We start from the raw sequence: 21,630 nt of genomic DNA on the forward strand, positions 1-21,630 counted from the left end.
CTGTGACTTGCTGACAGGGAGCTGTAATGTAGAGCAGAACCAACGCAGGGGGATTAAATCCGAGCTACAGAAAGACGAGGGACAGGAGCAAAGTTGGCCAAAGTGAAGCCCGTGTCCTTCTAGATCATGGGCGTTATTCATTCGAGCTGAAAAAAGCTTTATGCTACGTATTTCTCAGGTCGCTTTAATCACACATGCAGCAGAAACATCTAGATGTACTAACTTTTAATCTGACATCTACAAATTTTAATTTTTGCCACTGCTTTTATTTCCTGGTGCAGAAGGTCTGGGCTAGCGATCGCTTTCTGATCGTGGAGGCAAGTCAGAGGTAACCCTTTAAAATTTCCATTGCGGCAGGATCTCCTCAGCCAAGCGTGGTAACTTTGTTGAGGTTGTCTTTTTTTAGCTTCCATTTCTGGGCCGAAGGCTCAAAGAAGAAGGAAATAGGTGAGATGAGAGCACAGGCTCCAGCAAAGAGGAAAGAACAGACATATGTCTGAGTGTAGTCATACAGCCACCCTGGAGGAGAAAAGATTGTTACTAAAGCTGTTGGACTTTCTCGCAGAAAATCAGTTTGGGAGGTGGGTGGGAAGGAAAAGATGTGTGTTCTCATTAAAGAATTCCTCAGATGTTTTCTTTAGGTTCCCTTAACTCTTCGTGCATCTGTCACTGGGGAGCGTTTCCAACCGATGCATGGAAAGTTAAGGCTATTGCCATTGGCAGAATAGGCAAACTTATAGGGCGCTCTTCCTTGGGCAGAGAAAGAAGGGGAGCTGATGTCTCCTGATCCTTGTAGTGGACACACCTGACTGCATTTAATCCTTGACTTGTCTTTTCCCTGGTTTAAATGAGCGGGTCAGGAGTAGCTGCAGTGAGTGCGAGATCTCATGGGACTAATGAGATTTACTTGCACGTGTTCGTATTTGCAACATCTGGACTACAATCTCCAGATCCTCCAGGCCTGCCTGCTTGTGAGCAGACCCGATTTAGTGCAGCCTGTCTAATATGAGAGATCCCAGACCTGGTGCTTGGAACGAACTTGCTTAAAAGTAACCTTGCAAACACTTAATTAAAAGGAGAACCCGAGCTCCATAAAGACTCAGGAGTCTACATGGGGGCAGGTCACCTTTTGAAAGGACCTAATATCGAAGTGTTTTGTTTAGTTACAGCGTGTAATCTAGTATCTCGACAATTTTAAATATGGATATTTGCTCAGTTTGAAACTGAGATATACAAAGTGATGAAAGCTGCTGCTGCACGTAATAAAAACCATAATACGCTTTCAAATCTAGCGTAAGCAAATTGAAATTCAGCCAGCGAAGCCCATGGGGTTGCCACGATTTGCACTAGCAGCAGATCCGGCCCCGGTTTGGCAGTCTTAAAACCAGCCCCAGTTAGGAAAGGAAACAACAGTACGGCCCCCAGAAATCCTGTTTTTAGCCGCGCGGGAGCATTGTTCCCGCCGTCCTCTGCGAGGGCCGAGGCTCGAAGCGGTTTCCCACTTCGGAAGTAGTGTGCCGCTAAGGATTCGGGTCGTGTGACAAACGAGACGTCCCGAAATTTTCCCCTGCTGCGGATTCTGCAAAATCCGTCGGTGGGCATGCGCGTAGGGGAAAGGCTGGGCGCTCCCTCGCTGCTTTGCTCTGCCCTTTGCTTCCCCGCAGTGCTGCTGACCAGTTCCAGTTCCTTGTCCCGCGTGCTCTTTTCTCAGGGATATCGGTTGAGCTCCGCGTGCCCTTCAGCCAGAGGGGCAGAGCCAAAAAGCCACGTTGCTCCCGAAGACGGAGCTTCCTGCTGGAAGGGGGATCCCGTGCCAGGGCTCCCGGGACCATGGAGTCGGCGACGTGGGTGTTTCTGGCTTGGGATCCTTATGTTTTGCCAAGTGATTCGTTCTCAAAGGTGGGATTGTGTTGCCCAAAAGCCTGGGCTGCAGGAGTGATGCTAACCAAGTCAGTCGTAACATGTAGATGGCCAGGACAGAGCCCTCCATTTCTGGAGCACTTTTTTTTTTTCCCCCTTCTTTTTTTTAGATCTCCTTCGGGATATTTTTAAATGTGGGATTTTTTTTTTTCTATAAGCTGTACTTAGTGCTGAAAAAACAGCATTGCTTCCTGGCTGGCAGCGTACCAGTAGATGGCGATTGCCTTTCCATCGTGTGACACTGCAGCCTCTTAAAGCACATACGGTGTCGGTGTCCCCTCTCCCCTGTCCCCAACGGGGGAGGGAAAAAAAAAAAAAAGCACCGTGGAAAAATCTTCCTGCTGCCGAAAGCTTAATTCGAAGCTAATGGTGAGCAAATTTCAGCAAAGCAGTGGTTTTGTAAGCGATGCCGGTAAATCCTTGGCGCAGGAGCGGTCCGATCTAAGCAGTCGCCGCGCTTGCTTGGCCTGCGGTCAGGGTGTTGAAATTGCCCTGGCACTCTGTAATCAGTGGAGGGGCAAGGCACCTCTGAATTTGGGGGCTTTTTTTGTTTGGTTGGGTTTTTTCCCCACTACAAGTCCTGAGTAGGGACTATCTAGTGTGGAGACACAGGTGGAATTTAGGCCAGGGCATTTAAACTCGTCTTAATACAGCTTTTGAGTGATTCCTTCCTCTCCCACTTCACCACCCAGGTTCGTTAGGGCTGGACTTGTGTATGCTGGTTGCTGGAAGCTCTTTTGTAACCTTGGGTTATGTGGAGTCTTCTTTTGCTGTGTGTGTTGCTTCTGGAAGTAAAATATACTCCGTTTCCTTAGCTTGCCTGTGACTTGCTCAAATGATGTTTGTTCTGTCTTGTTCCATTTTGGGTTTGTTTTCCAGAACGGCAGAAGCATCCGGCGGTGTTGGTAGACAAGCAGTTAGGAGCAAGCCACCAAACGCTTCACCTCTGGGCTTTCAATCAGGGTGGCTGCGTCCAGGCTTAAGGGCTTTTAGTTAAGCAGATTTGCAGGTAAGTCACCTTTTCCTTGTATTTTGATTAGACTTTGTTCTAGTATGCAAAATAAGCGCTTTTAACCTTTCTGGCTGACATTATGTGCTGGGCTCCCTAGCATAAAAGTACTTGAGTGTTATAAAATTCTAGGAATTGTACTTCTAAAGTCAAGGTTTTAGGTAAGTCCTGGAGAGGCCAGCAGCAGTCAGAGGCATGAAACCTCAAGATCTTGCACGGTGGTTAAATCCCATTTAGTATTCTTCAAGGATCAGATGCTTTTGCAGACTTGGAGAGTTAATAGGTAGCTTCTAGTCACATTCTGTTTTCACACTTAATGCGGCTGTATTTGAGGAGAAAACTGCAGGATTTATTTTGCATCACAGACCTGGATCGTGAACCTTAAATTGTTTCTCCTCTCTTCTCTGAGAGCAAATCAGCATGTTATCAGCGAGGGAGGCCGGAAAAATGAGTTTGCTTCTTGGCTTTATTTGGTTGTTATTTAGCCCATCTGTAAGACTGACTTCTGTCTAAGGTTTTTAGCAGGAAGCCTGCTTGCTTTACAAAATCTAGAAATGTTATGGGTTGGCATCTTCAGCAAACAGAAGTCTTTCTAATTAGTGAAAAACATATTGGAAACAGATGAAAGTAATAGCTACATTAGCATGTGTAGTGCACGGATAAAAGATAGCTAAATTATTTAGCTCTTTTCATACTGTACATTATTCTGCAGGAGAATTTACTGAGACAGTTGTATTGCTTTCTGGTGGACATGCATCTTGCATCAGCAGAAGAAATCTTAGCCGATACAGGCTATATATCTCTGTGACGGTGTAAAGCACGCTGTCAATTAAATGCTTCTGTTGCTCTAAATAGCATCCCTGTCCAGAGTTTTGCCAGCGGAGAAATATCGATTAGGGACATCAGCTTTTCGCATGCCCGCAGTATAGCAGCGTTGCTAAAACTTTACAGCACAGAGCTGGTGTTTGCGGAGTACTGGGCAGCTCTGGACAAAGCGCCTGTCCAGGCGGGGGACAGCCGGTCCGCGTAGAGTCAGGAAGCGATACATGAAGAACGGGTTGCCGGTTTTGTTGGGGATATGTTCACTTAGGTGAGTGACAGGCTGTCGTTCATGCTGGTATTTGACCTTGCAGCTTTTTCTGTTTGCTTTTAACGTGCGAACCCAGGAAAAGCTGAGGATGCTGAAGCCGTTTCCAGGTGTGAGGTAGGGCTGAAGGGTCAGTGAAAGGATAAGGGCGAGGGTGTATGGAGCAGGGTGCAAGTCCCTCGCTCGTAAGCAGAGTCTGGAGACTTGCTTATAGGCACTTGAAATGTGCCAGATGCTTAAAACTGAGTTGGTTTTCTGGCAGAGGAAAAAAAGGCTTTTCATACTCCTTATCTTTAGACCCAGGACCTCTCGTGGCTTAGTGGAGTAATCTTCTTCAAAACAAGAGATTACAGGGACTTCTCCTTGTTGGGTTTCAGTGCCCTTGCTTGGTGGGGAGTACTGCTGGGACCGTCCTTGCTTTACCTTCCTCTCCTTTTCTCCCCTCCCCTAGTTCGCCTTCCTTCCAGTCCCTCTGTATCAAGTTCGGCGTTAATAACGCCCTGTTGTTGGCAAAATCCACGGTAGCGTGTTCATTGCTCTTCCGCCGTGGTCAAGATTAAAATGAGGGGTTTCTACCTCCTTGTTGGCTCGTATCCATGCGATTGCCACACTGCTAGCTGAGCTTGCCAAGCTCATAAGCGATAGTATTTCCTGTGTATAGAGATAACTCTCTCCGATATGTTTTTTTCCACTTAGGTTGAAAAGCCTTCCTTGGATGCATATGGGTAGGAGAGTGAACCAGAAGTACGTTTTCTCACTGGCTGGGGAGATGATGTTTGTGGTGGGTATGTACTGTATGTAATGCAAGAGTTACCTGTTAGAGGAGGTCCACCGATGGCTGCTATCCCAGCAAAGAAGGCAGAAAATCCCAAGTAGCTGTGGAGTTTTTGCACACCAACTAGGTCTACCTGTTTGTAAAACCAAATTGATAATTATTGGTATAATGTATGTGAAGCACAGAAGATTTTTCTGGGGAGCTGCCTCTTCGGCAGCCATACAGCGTTTTAAAGGACTTTGCCCCTACGGATCTGGCTCAGCCTTGCATCTGTTCGCCTCCTTAAGGTCAGTACTGAAATTGCTAGGATTCCTGTCTCCCAGCTATCTGGGCATCCTAAAACTGGTAAAGGCTTCGAAGTCTTTGAGGAAGGTATTTTAAACTCTGAATGCTGAATTGTAATGAAGACGCCTTCCTAGCCGAATCCTGCCAGTGCAGTCTGCCTGACCTGGTTTATGTGTGTGACGGATGATTTTGCGATCTGGCCTGATAGTCACGACCCTCTGCCTGAGCCCTAGTGCTCGAGACAGCAAATGAACGGAGTTAGTGGGTCCGTTCTGGTTCCTGTGTGACCAAGCACCATCTGCGAGCTGGAGGAAGCTCGTGTAGAAAGGAGGATTTGGAAGGCAAGTAGCTGAGTCAGGTTGCTAGAAGTCCGCAATAAACTCCCAATATTTCTGTTGTCTGGCCTGGGAATACCAGTAGGTGGGTTGAGGGGGAGCTTTGGGGCTCTGCGGTGGCTCGAACGGGGAAGCCTGGAGGGCAGAGGCCTCTCGGGCAAGTCTGCAACGGCCCTGGGTGCTGCAGCTTCATTAAAGGGGTTTGGGGTGTCGTGGAGTATCGCTGGATACGCGGGGTATTAACTTTTTAATGACATTCCCTACTCACCAGCACGGGGAGCACCAGAGCCAGGAATCCACCGCAGAAGATGGCGAAGGCCACCGCGTAGGCCATGAGCAACGGGAACGTGGTGGCCAGGGGACAGAGCAGGTTCGTGATGCCGCACAGCACCAGGTAAGTCACGTGGTAGTGGTACTTCTTGGTCCAGTTCCGATCGGCAATCCAGCCGGAGAGCAGCTGGCTGACCATCTCCGTGATGCCTGGTGGGAAAGCAGAGTTCACTGGGGCATCGGAAGATTTTTTTTTCCTTTTTTTCTTTTTTTTTCTTTTTTTTTGTTGCCACTCTGTGATGCACTACGTTGTTCTGAAATACATCCCGATTCTGCCTGCTGTGCGCATTAAAGATGTGACCACAAAGGACCGAAAAGCTAAGAAGTTACAGGAAGGCATTTTTAGGCTGCTGTAAAATTCATGCTTTTTATTTTTTTTTAATATTATTATTATTTTTTCCTCCTTGCCTTGGTGCCTGCTGTTGCCAAATGCCTGTGGGTGCACGAAAGTGGTCTGTAAAAATTCAATTAAGGGCTGTACAATCAGCATAAACTCCTGAAAGGCCCTTCAGCAAAAATAGGAAAGATCAGTTTGTTGCTCTTTCTTTTTTTCAAGATAAACAAAAATCAGAATATTGAGAAGAAATATGCTTACAGCTATTTTAATTTGTATGAAGAAGCAAAAAAGGACAGAAGCCCATTTTTTTTTTAAAGGATAGGCAAACTTTTTTTAACACTTTTGGATATGTTTTTATAGACTAAATATCAGAGGAGTGTTAACTGTCAGCTAATATCTTGCTGACCACTGTCCTACTCTTAATCAAAATGTCGCCTGCAGACGAATTGCTGTGCCTTCGATCTAGATTCCTTGACAGCATACCTCATTTCTAACTATTATACGGCCGCGTGGAAGTAAAATTTATTTTTGCACAATAAAATATTTTGCAATGACTGAGGCTGGAGCCACTTTCTTAACGTTGTGCGGCTTTGGTGCAATACCACCTTATAACCGGGCATACCTTTCCCCTGCCGCTTTGAGGGGAAAATGCAAAATTCAAACGGCTAGATCCAAGTTATGCCTCTTGGCGCCGCGTTTCTCTCTCTGCTTACGTTCCTCGGGTCAAACCGTGGGTCTTTGGGTGCCGAGCGACTCGGGGTTTGCGGTTTGGGGGCTTGAGTGACCCGGGGACGTCTGTGGGAAGACCTAGGGGGACAGACAGCACCTATATAATTTGGAGCTGGTGCGTGCACTGCCGAAAGGGTGGGTTATCAGCTAGTTGAGGTTGAGAGAACCACCCACCATGTGAGAGAGACGCTGTGCATGTACAGAAGGCAACGCTATATATACGGAAGGTGGGTAAGGGCTGTGAGCGAGCTCTTCTCTGAAGATTTATTCTAGGACATGTTTGGGACTATTTCTTGGCAAAGATTGCATGATGCTTCTGTCCTCTCGTGGTACCGCTGCAATTATAAACCCGTTTAAAAGACTCTCTTGCCTACCAGCCACTGAAATGAGGTAAGAGGCGTCCATGCTGCTTATGCCCAGCGTCCGGGCTCTCGCGACCAGGTGGAAGGTAGGAACGAAGTAGGCCAACTGGCTGAACAAAAAAGACCACGTGAAAATGCAGAAGACCGGATCCTTCAGCGGGGAGAAGTCGAGGCAAGGCTGCGCGCTTTCTTCTCTAGCCTGCGGCAGATATTTGTAGCCCCGCTGGGCATCGGCGGCCGTTTCCTTCCCGAGCCCTCCGGCGGCCGCGGTGTTTGCTGGGACCGAGGAACCTGCGCTCCGGGCCGTCGCGAGTCCCTCGGTGGTGGGGACGTCCTGCGTGTTTTGGAGCTGTGTTTCCCCGCTGGTGGTTTCATCCAAGCGTGCGACGCGGGTCTCCGAATCCTTCCTTGGCTCTTCGCTTTGAGCAGGCGAGGGCTGAGGCGGCTGGGAGCTTACGGGCCGCAGTAACATGCTGGAAGGCACTAGGTTTAACATGATGCCTCCGAATATCAGGAGAGTACCTGAGCGAAGACAGAAGATAATTTTGGAGCATCCTAAGGGAGGAGCGGTAGGAAACGACCTCCCTAGAACAGGATGTAGTTTGTACCGAACACGGAGAAAGCTCTGCAAGCAAGGAGGGTCTTGCAGGAGCCTTGATTTCTGCTTTTCTAGCTGGAAGTCCCTTTGTGAGATGTATATATATCACAAAAAATAGAGCTATTTCTAGGGTGTGAGAGTTTCTGTTCTGTTTTTCGCTCATTAGGAGTCCATTATGCGTGACAGGCTTTCACGATGCCTCAAACAAAGCGTCGTAAATGGGAGAAAGTCGGGATTTTTAGTTTCTGTTTTGGTTTCCGAGGTTTTTGTTTTGACGCTGACTTAACCTTAATGACTGGTTAAGTGTTTAATCATTAACAAAGGTTGTGTCCCCAAGGTGTCGCAAAGAGGCAGAGTTGTTCCTCGATGCAGCTAATCTTAATTTAAAAAAAGAGCTTTGTCTGCTGTCTGTGCAATAGCTGGCCTGTCTGTCCTCTTGATAAATCCTTTCTTGAATGAAAATCCTTTCTTAATGCTGGCGAAGTTTGGGGAGTGGTGGGAGGGGGATAAAAAGGAGATCGGCTCACCTTGCCACCCGTAAAAATCGATGAGCAGCTGAGTGAAGGGCGCTATGAGAAACGTCAGCCCCATTCCCGAGCGGGCGATCGCGCTGGAGAAAGCCAGTCGCTTCCTGCAGCGTTTGGCCATCATCACGGCAGCCGCCTGGTAAAGGCAGGCGAAGCCCATGCCTGCGACGAGGGTGGAAAGAAAACGTCAATGCCCGGGAAGGGACCGCTGTGGAGCAGTTGATGGTCTCTAGTTCATGACCTCAGTCTTATTTTGGCAGATGTGGGGGATTTGCCCAAGGAAATACCTGTGCCTGTCCTTTTTTTTTACCTCTCCTATAGTGAGGTTTATGGTTTCGAAAGCGTGCCGTGCAGAACGTGTTCCCCTTCTATCGGAGCTACTCGGACATGGGCTGAAAGCAGGGGGACTCCTGCAGTTGCTACCAGTGGGGATTTCATATGTGATTTTTAGGATCTGGCTTCTCTGTGCCCTGTACCTTCAGTAAGGGGGTTGAAAGGCCAGGATTCACTGCATATGTTGGGTCCGAAAAAAAAAGCAATGTTAGTTTACTCTGGCATGTTGAAACAGGCATTTTGTGATCCTGAGTGTAAATCCCTGGGGGAGGAATTGGGGGTTTCATGCAACATCTAGCAGAACGGGCTTGGGATACTCTAACAGTACGGGACCCGCATGGATTCCCGTTGAACGAGCTGCCTCCGCTCGTGGTGCTCAGGAAAATTTGCCGTATTGCGAGCAGCAGCCAACTCACCCGAGAGGAGTCCCATGGAGATGCAGAGGAAGGGGACGCTGGTGGCCTGCGTGCTGATCAGACAGCCGCCAGCGACCAGGCTGGCCCCCACGATGGACGTCAGCCGTTCGCCCAGCTTCCCGCAGACGATGGCAACCACGGGGGCTGGAGGAGAAAGGAGAGAGAGCTCTTGTGACAAAAGTAGACTTGCTTCAGTACCGTTTAAGGTAAACGATGCTTTGCTAGCTTGGGACTGGCAGTTACCAGGTTTATTGCCCTGGAGGAAGTCAATTTGCCAGGCTGTGAATGTTTTGCTGGAACGGGTCTATGCTGCTCTTTTACATGAGAGCTGCAAAGAGACCTTGCCCGATAACCGGCAAATTAGGGCAATAGGGCAGGGGAAGGAATTGAAGCCCAGACTTTGATTTTCATAGCCCACTTCCTAATGCACAACATCATTCAGCCATGCTGAATTATTCAGCAGCTGGTTTGCTCCGCCGCGTTAATAGTGGTGCTAGAGGAAAGGTGGTGCTCTGAACGGATCTGGTCTTGTGCAGTAGATCCTCTACGGAGAGATGCCGAGACCTATGCATCTCCGTTCTCCTAACGCGCTACAGCTACAGACACGCTTCAGTGTCAGCGTGTCTTCTGGTTGCAGCAGCTGTGGCGGTAAACGGATCTACGACGCATCCTCAGCGCCTGTTATATCGACATCTGACTGAGCCAAACGGGCTTCGGATGGAAACAACGTGCTGCATCCTGAATTCCTGCTCACCTCCCAGGAAGCGCAGAGAGGACATGATGGAGCCGATCCAGCTGATCTGCTCGGAGGAGCCTCCCACCTTCTCTTGGAAGACCACAAAGAAAATTCCAAAGGTTTTGAGCATTCCCATCAGGAGCACGTTCACCTAAATTCAAACCGGAGTGAGGTAAGAGGTCACAGCGCTCGGGAGTCTGCTTTTGCTTGTCTCTCATGTGTTCCTTAGATGTGTGCAATGCTTTGTGCTAGGGAACAAACAAACTGGGACAAGTGAACTCATGTAGCGTGTGTTGGGAGAAAGTCAGTAGAGCAGGCTTGTGATGGCCCAGTTGCTCTCTAAGCTTGGAGTTTAATCTTAACAGAGCCTCCAAAATCCATCTGTACAGTCCTGACGCAAGCTAGGCCTGCTCTTGCAATGAAAAAGAACTGGATAACATTAGCTCTGTATGTTTTTTTTAATAGTAAAAAGCAAATCTCAACTGGTCTCTGTACTTTGCAATGCTGCCAGTAGCTGATGGATGAGGTGTAGAGCGGAGCACGTATGGATATTACAAAGCCAGGTTTCCCAGGCTAGCCCTGCCACAAGGGCAAAGGACAGTTCGTGTCCTCAAATTTATTTTTAACTGCCTCCCTCCTCCCCTGTAGCTAGCTGGTTAATAATTGGCAGCAAGTTACTTTGTATGGATGGAAAGCTGAGACTGCTTGACCGCAGTTCTCAGCTTTTTTTGTCGGGTCGTGACATTGTATCTGTATAATTGATGGAAAGATCACCCACGCTCCATATTGCATGTGGTATTAAACCACAAAGTGTGGAGGCGTTGGAGAATTACTGCCTTTAAAGGGTTTTGAGACCCCTGGTCCTACTGGAGTAGCGTAGTTGAGCATAACGCTTCTTGCACATTAGCACCCTAAGGAGAAGGTGATCAGATGCTCAGCTGCTCGAGAAGGGAATCTCGCCCTCACCAAAGGTGAAATAGGCCCCTGTTGAGTTGGAAACCTCGGTGTTGTTAAATATTAGGAAGGGGAAAAAAAGTCATATAGTTGCAAGCTGTCTTTTGTCCCAGGACTGCAGGTTCTGTGCCCTCACTTACAGCATCTGAGACAAGGCGTTTTCAAACGGCGTCGCAAGGGGAAACACCCCTGCGTGTTCACCGAAGGCGGCAATCGGTCTACACGGCCTACAGTGAAACAGGGACAACGTCTACCTGTAACGTTTCACTGCCCAGACTCGGTATAGCAAAGCTCTCGCCTCCTCTTAGCAATAGCCTAATTTTGCCCTCAGCAGAATGGGATCAGCAAGGTCCCATCATCCGCTCTGCATGTGCGGGAGGACTTTGCTGGGCGAGAAGGTCCTCGGGGCTTTCTGTAGGCCCCCAACTTCAGAAGCTTCATGGATGAATTTGCTCTCTGCTTACCAGAAAGAAGTGAAACACCACTCCCCATGCCCACCCTTCGTCGGGAGCTGCCTCCGCTTGGTTTTTTTCTTTCTCCTCCATTGCTCTTGGCTGGTTCGCTGTCTCTGCCTCTTTCCTTTCCCCTGTAAATGAGAATTTCGGGACGCATTAGCACCTTGCCTCATTGATCGGGTTGTTTCAATTAACCTGCAGAACTGCTCTCAAAGCAAGCCGATGCTTTCATGTATCCTTCTGGTCCTCGGCTTTTTCTGTTAATGAGGCAAGAAACAGTATTCTGCACTCGGTCATCAAATCTTGAGAAATTTTTTGAGGACGGGTGAGGCTTCTACCAAGCTTTTCCCAAATGGATGCTAAGTAGCATGTTATCATTGGCTGCAATAGTTTCATTTCCTTTGTGTTTCCCTCCAAGTTATTCTGGCTGCTTAAGAAGCCTTAAGTGCTCATAGGGGACAGGCGTCTTGCTGCGTCTCTAGAGCATATAGTTAGGCTGGTTTGTACATGGAGGGAGGTTGTTTCACCGTCTGTCTGTGTCTATCTCTGAACTCTTAGACTTGTTTCCCATCTTTATCTCCTTATCTCCTTTCTGTCCTCTCTCCTGTCCTGGACGTCTATCGGTGACAGGAATCCTCCTTCCCGAGCGGCTGAACCCGAGAGCAGCCGGGTTGGTGAACCTGAAACTTTTCCTTACCAGCTTGCTGATGCATGGTGTGAAATCGTCCAAAACCCAGTAGACTGGAAAGAGGAGTAGTCTCTCTTCATTTGCTCCAGAAATCAGATTTCTGTCTTGGCAACCCTAAGTCCGTTCCTGCATTTGTGTCCGGCTGCGGTGGGGAAGGAACAGAGGGCTCGTTCTTCCCGGCGAGCCGCGAAGCAGAGCTATCCCGGAGCAAAAACTCGAGCCTGTGAAATGCCGGGACTTTGTGGACAAGCTCTTCCTCCTCCTTGGAGGCAGTGCTCTGGCTTGCGTGCCCAGAGGTGAGGGAGTCCCTCCCCTTCCCCAGGCCGGGAGGCAGGAAAGCAAGGCTTTAGCTGAGCCTGCATCCTGCCCGGACAAAATGGGAAGCTCCAGAGGGAAAGTCCGCAAGGACACGGCATCGGGCTCGGCGGCCTGCTACACGTTGAGCAGAGCAGTAGGTGGCAATGGTGGACCGAAGCCAAGCTCCGATTGCGGCTGGCTCTGTAGGAGAGCGGAGCTTTCCCGCCGGCTTTCCCACGCCGCCCAAGCCTCTGGCCTTCCCTTGCTTAAGAGGAGATAGTTTAGAAAGGGTTTATTTTCCAGCTAGCTGCTCAGCTAGACCGGACTGGGACGGCCACGCTTCCGCAGCGCTTTGGCAGGGCTGATAGTTGTGCAGGGCTTGGGCTGGCTCAGCGCCTCTATTGTAAATATGCACAAACGCCGCTGCAAACACAGCCGTACGCTTCCTCCCCCATTTCTTGATTGACCTGTCAACCAAATCGGCGTGCCTGAAATCAGATAAAACCGTCGGGCCGCGATGCCGATCTCTCTCTCCTCCCCTCCCTGGGCAGAGAAGGCAATACTCCGTCTTGCTATAAGATCCCAATAGGATGTAGCTGCCTAGGCCAGAAATATGGGATTAGACATACTGAGGCATCTCGCAGAATGCAGGATTTTCCTATAGTAGGGTTTGTAATATATGCGTTCGTCTTTCAACTTGGAGAGCAGGTTAGAGGCAGGCAGGGGGCCGGGGTGTTGGTGAGAAGTCAGCGGCAGCATCTGGCGTCTCATCTGCGTGCCAAGACGCCAGACACGGGCAAGGAAATGCTCCGGCGCCCTGGCTCGAGCCGCTCCCCTTCCCCGCGTGCTGGCAGCGAGCGGATGCGGGGGCCCCTGCTAATGAACGTCGTGTGCAGCGTTTCGTGTTCGCGGGGCTCGTTCCCTGCGACACCGAACTGCGTATGTGCCCTTCTCTGTTAATTGGAGTGCTGAAAAACGACCATGCGCCCCTGGTCTTCTCCCCTTCAAAGAGCTGCGGCAGCAGCTTTTGCTGGCTTTTGGTATTTTAAAACATGCACCTGCACTCTCTGCTGAACAGAAGGGCTTGCAACTTGAATATGAAGAAAAGCAAAATGATTTAATAGTTCATTGCTTTGTGCCCTGTGCCTTGAGGTGGTGCTAGAAGCGTGGGGCTACAGGGGGAAATAAATAGAAAGGCTGAGTTTTATATTCATCTTTTAGCAGCTGCGTGAGTACAGGGAGAGGGCAGAAGACCTGAGTGCAGGCTGGGTAACAGAAGTCAGCATATTCTTTGCTTAATACTTTGGGCAGGCTCCCTGCAGGGGTTTGGGCTTTGCATCGTCGGGGTAAGCACCTGCGTGCTCCTGGGTGCGGACAGGGTCCGGCTGGAGGATGACATTCAGACAAGCTAATTCTCAGGGGGATTCTTGAGTGTGTGAGTAAAGGATGTCCCTTCACACCGGGCTGCAAGCTGGGGGGCTAAGGTAGGGCTGTTTATCCCATAATATCTCCCTGAGCGAGGTATGCAGGTTATTTTGGTTACGGACCAAAGTGTCTGTTTATTTACCCCAGTGTAAATATAGTTCTACCCTGATCCAGCCCCATTCATCAGAGTTCATGCTCGTGCTCAACCCTGAAGCTTCCCTCCTACCGCTTTAAGCCTAAGGACAGCTGTGGGCCACCTCCATTTCACACTCTTAAATACACAGGCAGAATTTGAGTTAACCAAGACTGCAAGGGGCAAAGGTTTTCCGCAGGATTGGTTCCTGGCAGCATTTGAAACGCTTGCATCTGTAAGATGAAAACAGGCCTGGATTTGTGAAGGTGTAATCAACATCCAGTTCACGCAGAGCAGGGGCAGCCAGGGCAAACAAGTTTAAGTTTGAACTTCAGTCTGAGGCATAGTAAGCGAGTAACTCTCACGCAGGAAGTTTAACCAGAGGAGGCTAAACATTTCCTAGGAAAAATTCCTAGGAAAGTTTTTGTGCCTTTTCGCACTGGAGGAGCCTCCCTTAATTCAACTCTTTATGCACTGGTTCATTTGTCTAGAGAAATGCTGAGAAAGAAGGGGTTGGAGGAGCTACCTCACCTGGCTCTGGAAATAGCCCCCTTTGCTCGGACAGAGCAACAGGCAACAGTTTTTGCAGCGGAAGCAAAGAGAAGCAAATGCATGTTTTTGCAGGTCATTTATTGGTTTCTCCACCAAATAAGGCCACACACACGCGCACACACACCTCGTATTGTCTGATCATTACACAAGCTTGGCGAGTGACCCACATTTCATCCTCGGCAGCACGAGTGCTAGAATACGAGTTGAAGAACCCGATAGCTGCACAGGAGCCGTTAAGTAAAGAGGGAGAGCCTTCAGCCCAGATTTGGTTACTACAAGCACGTTCTGCATTGGAGCAGCAGAGGAGAGTGGTTGTCCAGTGAGGAAGAGCTGGTTTGGAGGTGGGAGTGCTGCACCGGTTCCCGAGAGGTCAGGATGCCAGCTTGTGTACTGCTACAGTGATGCTGTCGTGCTTCTGGATCATGATATTCCTAGGACAAAGAAAAAAAAGTACTGCTTGAGGCAGTTAAGCCAGCTGCAGTGCTGATGAAGCTCTGCCTTGGGTGGGAAACCAGACAGGGGTATCATTTTGTGGCTGCAACAACCCCCGGCTCTGTGCTAAATATGTCAACTGCTTAATCTGCCCACACGCGCCCCAAGGAAGAAATCTTTGCCTACCACCCTGGCAAAAATACCTGCTGAGGCTACAGGATGGGCTTAGTTATCCATGTAGATCCCAAGTGTGGAAGGAGCATAGAGCTGGAGTAGCCACCAGCCCCTGAGAGGCTTCCGGCTGCTTCTCCAGCTCCTGCTGCTGGAGATCCCATTAATCTCCTGCTTTCACATGCCTACATCAGCAACTAGCCTGAGATGGGGCTTCCTCCAAGGCTGCCAGCTCCGCTTGGGATGAGGAGCGTCTCCAGGGCTGAGGTGAAAGGCAAACAGAGGGGAAAGCAGCGGGGCAGACGCGCCGGGCCCGGCCGCTCACCCGCTGTCTGACTCCAGGCACACGACGGGCGTATCGGTGGGGTCGGAGGTGAGCTTGGCTGCCTGCTGGGCGAGGACGGAGATGACGCCGGCGTGCTCGTCGGAGAGCGTTCCTCGGCCTACGAGACGGGGGAGACTCCGGATAAAGCCACGCTTCCCGTGATGCTGCTTCTGCCCTTCCCCTCGGCCTTGCACGTCCCCCCCCCCCAAAACCGTGGCCCGTCGGGGCCTTCCTCAAACCGCAGCTCCGGCTTCTTTGAGCGTGGGGGACACTGAGCACCCCAGGGCAGGTAGGTGCTGGATAGGCCCGGGGCCCCCCCAAACTGCAGGGGGAGGGCTCCAGTGGGGCAGGGCCCCCAACCCCTGGGGGCTCCAGTGGGGCAGGACCTGGTGCCCCCCAAACTGGGGGGGGGGGGGCAGGACTGGGCAGGGCCTGGTGCCCCCAAACCAGGGGGACTCTGATAGGGGGGACTCATGCTGCCAAACCAGGGGGGCTCCAGGGGAGCAGGGCCCGGTGCCCCCAAATCGGGGCGGGGGGCTCTAGGGGGGGCAGGGTCCGGTGCCCCCAAACCGGAGGGGCTCCAGCAGGGCCCGGTGCCCCCAAACCGGGGGGGGGGTGGCTCTAGGGGGGAGCAGGGCCCGGCGCCCCCCCACCCCCATCTCGGGGCTCCGGCTCCGCTACTTACACCCCAGGTTCAGGCCCTGCGAGTCGGTGCACAGGACCCCCACGACGGCCGGGCTCTTCATGCTGCGGGGGGAGACGGCGGTGGGTGAGCGGCCGCGGAGCCCCGGTGTCCCCCCCCCGCCCCCTCCCCGGGCCCTGCCCCCGCCCCCTTCCCGGTCCCCCCCCCGCGCACGTGTCCTCCAGGTGCTGCTCCAGGCTCCCCTCCATGGCGCCGGGCCCGCGCCCCGCCACTTCCGCCCTGCCCCGCCGCTCCTGGCGGCGGCGTCGCTCACGTGACACGCGGGCGCCGACGGCGGCTCCGCGGGGCCGAAAGGCCTCGCTGCGCGAACGAGGGCTCCGTGCACTGCGCTGGCGGCTCTGGCGTCACGCAGGTGGCCAGGCACCGAGCGCAGGATTTTGGGGGGTCGGTTTGCAGCGCGGGAGCCCTGCGAAATGGGGCCGCGGGTGCCCTTGCATAAAAAAACCTAATGCCTTGCAAAAAAAAAAAATATATATATATATATAAAATATATTTTTATATATATATGTATATATATATATAAAATAGCGAGAGATGGGCTGTGGCATGCAAAGGCTGGCGATGCCCCATTGTGCATCTGCGCTGCTCGGGGACCCCCTGGGAGCCCCCTTTAAAGAGGGGCTCGGGACAGGGCAGGCCCCAGAGGGGAGGCACCGGCTGCTCGGATCAGGCTGGGAACCACCACAAACGCCTGGGAGAATTGGAGCGGAACGGCCTTTTCCCCCCCACAAATAATGAGGGGTTTGGGGCACGAATCATAGGCAGCAGGAGAAATCTCGCCGCAGCGCATCCTGCGGCGCCCCAGCTCCAGCGAAGCACCCAGCGCCCCGTGTCTCCCGTCTGGGCAGCGCTGGGGTAACTGGGAGCACTGGTGCTGCCAGCACGACGGAGGGGCTGACGCGACTTTTGCAAATGAGCCCTCCTGAAAACCAGCCGCTGCTGGCGGAGAGGAGGAGGAGGGTGATTTACAGCCCACGAAGCTCCTCGATGCTAATAAAGCAGCAGCAGGAGCTGCTTTGGCCGTCGTCCCTCGACGCATCTCGGCTTGTCAGCTCGGAAAATTAAAATGTTATTGATAGGGGAGGTGAAGCGCAGCGATATCCGTTTTTATCCCGGGCTCGCGCGGCGGGAGCTGCCGGGCTCTGCATGCAAACGGATCCGGCCGTGCAGCCGGGCTCAGCCCCCAAGGCAGCCCCGGCTCACCGATAGCCTTTCCCGGGGATTTTCTTCCACCTTGGGAAACGATGCCAAGCCAAAACACACGTAGCCTGTCCCCGGCAGCCCCTGGGGTCTGTGTCTTCTCTGCTCCCTGGGAACCTTTGGAAGGAAACATCCCCAAACCGGCTGGTTTCAGGCCGTTCCCTGCGCTGAGGCTTCAGTGTTTCTGGGTGAAGAAGGGGGGATTTGGGGAGAGTTGGCAGTAATTAACCCAAGCCCAGGTGGATGAGACCTTTCTGAAGCAGTAGGACCAGCAAGAACAGCTGCCGCTTCCAAAAAATTGCTCTTTGCCAGCGGAGAAAATTGCCGGGCTATTTTTAGCGTGCCAGCTAATTAAATATATAGGCAATTTAGCTTCTCGCGGAGAGGCTCTCCAGGAGAACATGCCAAAAAAACGCGCCGTTTCGCTCGCCCGCCCCCGTTTGCAACTGCAACCCCTGTTGTTCAGCGCTGCGGGTTTCGTGGACCCTCGGCCCAGGCTGAGCCTCTGCCGGTGCAAGGTTTTCCTGCCGCATGGGGATAAAAAAATTTCCCACCAAAAATCCGGCCCCGGGTTGGATTCAGCTTGGTTCGACGCGATATTGCCGAAGGAGGGCGAGCGAGGAGCAAAACTCAGCGCAAAAAATCACTGTGGCTGCAACGACACAGTGTCCGGACGGAGGGATGGTTTTTCTTTTAAAGCATTTACACAAACTCCGGGGAAATTTCAATGTTATTTTGAACCAAAACCCCCTTTTTTCAGGCCCCAAAAAAGCTGATAATTCTGCCTTTCTAATAACTCCAGCAATCCCTGCTCTTGTTTCACTCAGTAAAGTGTCCCGGAGATACTCAGATGCAATCAGAGGTACGGGGGATAGATTTCATACCATAAATCGACCTATCTACACATTGTATTCAGATATAAACCTATTCTCACAACTGAAAAACATCTTATTCCCTCTCTGCTCTCCTGTTCTCGCAAATAAATACAGCCGAGCCTCTATTTCTGCAGGACATTTATCACCGACCCCACTTTCATCCATGCTGTGCGTGCGTGAGCCGGCAAGTACCAGGCTAATTTTTTTTCATGTAGTTTGCTTTGGCTGAATAATCAAAAATCCGGAGCTTAATTCTTATGTGCATCAGTCAAGGAGAAATATATGTCTCTATAGGTACGCTTGCAGAATCCAGCTGTGTTGGCTTAACTGGAAAATAAACCCGAGTGATTGGTGAGGGTGGGATGACTGCTTTCTCTTTATTTATTTTTTTTTCCCCACACTTTGGCAGTTTATTAATATTTCTTTCCTGCCATTAGAGATTTGGGTCTCATCTGCTTCTTCTGAGCTCATCAGAAAAAGGAAAAAAAAAAAAAAAAAAAAAAAGAGGAAAAAAACCGCGTCCGCGGACTCGGAGGGGGGTTATATAGGGCGCAGACCCAGGCTCGCGGGGAAGTGGCTCGGCCCCCCCCCGGCACCATGACGAGGGTCCTGCAGGGCCTCTGCCTGCTGCTGCTGCTGCCCCTGCAGCGGGGTGCCGTCATCACGGGGGTAAGTCACCCCCCCCCCCCAAAAATCCGGGCAGCGCTGGCAGCCGGCCCGCGGGAACCGGCCCCGGCGCGCCCCAGTGCCGCGCAGTGATTTGTGCCGCCCTCTCTTTCTCCCCCCAAAACGCTTCCCTTTCCTGCTGTTTTACCTTAAAGCTGCTTTTTATTTTTTATTTCTAGCAGTGAATGTGGGGATTTTGCCAGCCCCCGACTTAGCGATTCCCGTTTGGCTCCCAGATTCCGGGGGCGACACCTGGAAAAGCTGGCGTTTGCCGCGAGCGAGCTGCGCTCCCTGCTTCGGGCGCAAGCCGCTGCTCTCAGCTCACTCCGTGATTCTCCCCCCCCGCCACGGCGCTGCCGAAAGTCAAACTTGTCCGTAAAGAGACGGAAAATTAACTCCCGGCCTCTTTTATCCCTCTTATTTGCAGCCAGCTCCCAAGAAAAAGAGACGGAAAAGTTAGCTAAGCTTTTCGCTGGTCGCTTTGGGTTGTTTTTTTGCAGGAGTTTATTACTTGCTCTTTTGCTTTTCTTCCTTCAGCAAGTCCGTATCGCTCCCGAATATCACGCCGGAGTCTGCTTTTTCCTCTGGGTTTCTCTTCTCGGTGCAATGTCCAACCTGGCTTTCAGGGAAACGGGACAATTCAGGATGTTTCCCAGCAGGGAAAACCCCTCGCGGGGCCGAGAGCCGGGGGGGGGGCAGGAGCCTGAGCCCCCACTTTGTCCTTGTCCCTCCCCAGTTAAGATAAATCCTTAGTGAGGAGAGAAATACCAGGAGGCAAAAAAGCAGGTTAAAAGCTTATCCTAGAGGGTTAAATGTGCCTTTGGGGCTCGGCGTTTTCCTCGGAGCAAACGCAGGGAAAATAAAGGACTTTTCCCCTCCGGCAGAGACCCTTCGATGGGAACCGCACTTTGTGCAAGGGGAGGGAAATGTTGGGGGGAGCCGCAGGGTGCCGCCCCGGCTCGGGGGCTGAGGACCCCCCCCCCCGCAGCGGGGGTCAGGGAAATGGGGGGGGAAAGGGGTCGGGAGCGAGACGAGCCCCAGTTGGGTGCAGCAGCGAAATCAATCCGGCAGCATTTCCAGCCCCCCCCCCGCATCGCCCTTCCGTGCCTCAGTTTCCCCGGGAAGGGGAGGGCTGCAAACCCAGCGCCCCAAACGCACCCCGAAAAACACAGCCGGGGGAGGGGGGGCTGCAAGCAACCCTCGCTTCCCGATTCGGGTGCACCCCGCTGCTGCGCGGCACCCGTTTTCCGGGGGGTGGGAGTGGGGGGGGGCTGGCGGGCGACGGCTGTTGCGCCTCTCCGCAGGCCTGCGAGCGGGACCTGCAGTGCGGCGCCGGGACCTGCTGCGCCGTCAGCCTCTGGCTCCGGGGCCTGCGGATGTGCGTGCCGCTGGGCCGGCCGGGCGACCAGTGCCACCCCTTCAGCCACAAGGTACCGCCGCCCGGGGGGGGGGGGGGCGGGGGGGGCACCCAGTGGGTGCCGCTTCGCCCTCGGTGGGGCACGGCGGCGTGCAAGAAGAGCGTGGGAAAACCGCCGGGATGCTCCCGGGCGGGTGGCTGCGATGGGACGGATGAAGCCGCCGGCTGTTGGCGCGGTGCAATTGGCTCCACGAAGCCACTGTCCGCCCCCCAGGTGCCGCGGGTGCTGTGGGTGCCGTGGGTGCTGCACCCATCCATCAGCAGGCAGCGCGGCACCCTGGGCGCTGAGCTGCGCCGGCTATTTATTTTCCGGGAGAGAGCGCTCCTCGTCGCTCCCAATCGACCGCTCGCGTTCCCGCCGGTGCTGCCATCGCTCTCGCGTGCCGGCAGCAGGGCTCCGGCGCCGAGGGAGCCGTAGGGATCAGCGGATCATTTCAGACCCGTCGCTGTTAAACCCTCCCCGCACCGAACCAGAGATAAATTCTCTGGGCTTAAGTCGCGTTCGATAGTTTTCGGGCCCAAAGGGAGAAGAGCCCCGGCAGCACGAACCGGCAGCATTTATCCGCGGCCGGAGAGGATGGGAAAAGAGCCGGGCAGAGGGATGGGTGGGGTGAGCGACAAGCAGCAAAGCCTTTGCCACCTCTCTGGAGCAAATCCTGATTTAAGCTCAGCTCCAGCCTGTGAGACACCCGCCGCCACATTTCCTGGCGGGAATTTCTTCCCAAGCGGAGAAAAACCATTTCGCCATGTTTTCCTGGGAAGGTTTCATGGTGCTGCGGTGAGGGTGTTTCCCAGGGTTGCATCTCAACCCGGTCCAAGCGCAGGGGAAAAAAATATCGCTGCTGGATCCTTTCCTGTCTCCGCATCTCCCCTAGGGCTCCAGCAGCAGGCACTGAGCCGAAAAAATCCTCATTTTCAGCCTTTGCAAAATGCTCCAAGTGCTGCTGGCGTTGCAGCCGGGCGGACAGTCCCGCAGCCCTGACGCCGCCGCCTCTCCCGTTTGCCTCCTGCAGGTCCCCTTTTTCGGGAAGCGCCAGCACCACGCCTGCCCCTGTTTGCCCAACTTGTCGTGCTCGAGGTTCGGCGACGGCCGCTACCGCTGCTCGCTCGACTTCAAGAGCATCGACGTCTAGGCGCACGGGGCGGCCACCTCCGCGCCCGGCTGATCCGCGCCGCCTCGCTCCGGAAAGTCCGCGCGTGACCCGACCCGGCCGGCGGAGGCGGCGGCGGGAACCTGAGCCCGTTTTTGGGCGGACGGAGGCCCGTTCCCGCGCCGAGCGCCTTGCCGCAGCATGCAAAATACGGGGTGACGCTTGGCCGGTTTTGCTAGGAGGTCGTTTCGGAGCGGAGGGCTCCCGCTTGCATTATTTCTACGCTTTTGCAATAGGAAACGCGGAGGTTAATCGGGACAAAACGCCTGCGACCAGCCAGTAATTGGCTCAGGGCAATGTCAGCGGGGCAGAAATTTTTGCTTTGTGGGAAAGTTCAGCATTTGAGGGGGGGGTCGATCGACAGCCAAACTTCTGCGCAACGTAACGCAAACCTTTGCAAAATGCCC

The 21,630-nt window shown here is 52.7% G+C and overlaps 3 protein-coding genes across 3 annotated transcripts; 1 reads left to right on the plus strand and 2 right to left on the minus strand.

Annotated features, from left to right (window-relative positions):
• Positions 1 to 247: 247 nt before the first annotated feature.
• SLC16A4 (solute carrier family 16 member 4) lies at positions 248 to 12,122 on the minus strand. The gene is made up of 9 exons (XM_013942577.2): positions 11,886 to 12,122; positions 11,198 to 11,319; positions 9,798 to 9,930; positions 9,044 to 9,187; positions 8,295 to 8,456; positions 7,182 to 7,691; positions 5,680 to 5,891; positions 4,831 to 4,924; positions 248 to 519 (listed from the first exon to the last, which is right to left on the minus strand). Exons 1-9 carry the CDS (start codon positions 11,899 to 11,901, stop codon positions 365 to 367), a joined length of 1,548 nt encoding a protein of 515 aa, XP_013798031.2. The 5' UTR covers positions 11,902 to 12,122; the 3' UTR covers positions 248 to 364.
• A 2,222-nt stretch (positions 12,123 to 14,344) lies between these two features.
• Positions 14,345 to 16,137, minus strand: LAMTOR5 (late endosomal/lysosomal adaptor, MAPK and MTOR activator 5). The gene is made up of 4 exons (XM_067310582.1): positions 16,068 to 16,137; positions 15,897 to 15,958; positions 15,212 to 15,329; positions 14,345 to 14,714 (listed from the first exon to the last, which is right to left on the minus strand). Exons 1-4 carry the CDS (start codon positions 16,100 to 16,102, stop codon positions 14,654 to 14,656), a joined length of 276 nt encoding a protein of 91 aa, XP_067166683.1. The 5' UTR covers positions 16,103 to 16,137; the 3' UTR covers positions 14,345 to 14,653.
• A 2,446-nt stretch (positions 16,138 to 18,583) lies between these two features.
• On the plus strand, positions 18,584 to 21,283 carry PROK1 (prokineticin 1). Its single transcript, XM_067310581.1, has 3 exons — positions 18,584 to 18,658; positions 19,960 to 20,085; positions 21,086 to 21,283. Exons 1-3 carry the CDS (start codon positions 18,587 to 18,589, stop codon positions 21,203 to 21,205), a joined length of 318 nt encoding a protein of 105 aa, XP_067166682.1. The 5' UTR covers positions 18,584 to 18,586; the 3' UTR covers positions 21,206 to 21,283.
• The last annotated feature ends 347 nt before the right edge of the window (positions 21,284 to 21,630 follow it).

The sequence above is a fragment of the Apteryx mantelli genome, chromosome 25 (genome assembly GCF_036417845.1).
Source record: "Apteryx mantelli isolate bAptMan1 chromosome 25, bAptMan1.hap1, whole genome shotgun sequence".
NCBI classification, from domain to species: domain Eukaryota; kingdom Metazoa; phylum Chordata; class Aves; order Apterygiformes; family Apterygidae; genus Apteryx; species Apteryx mantelli.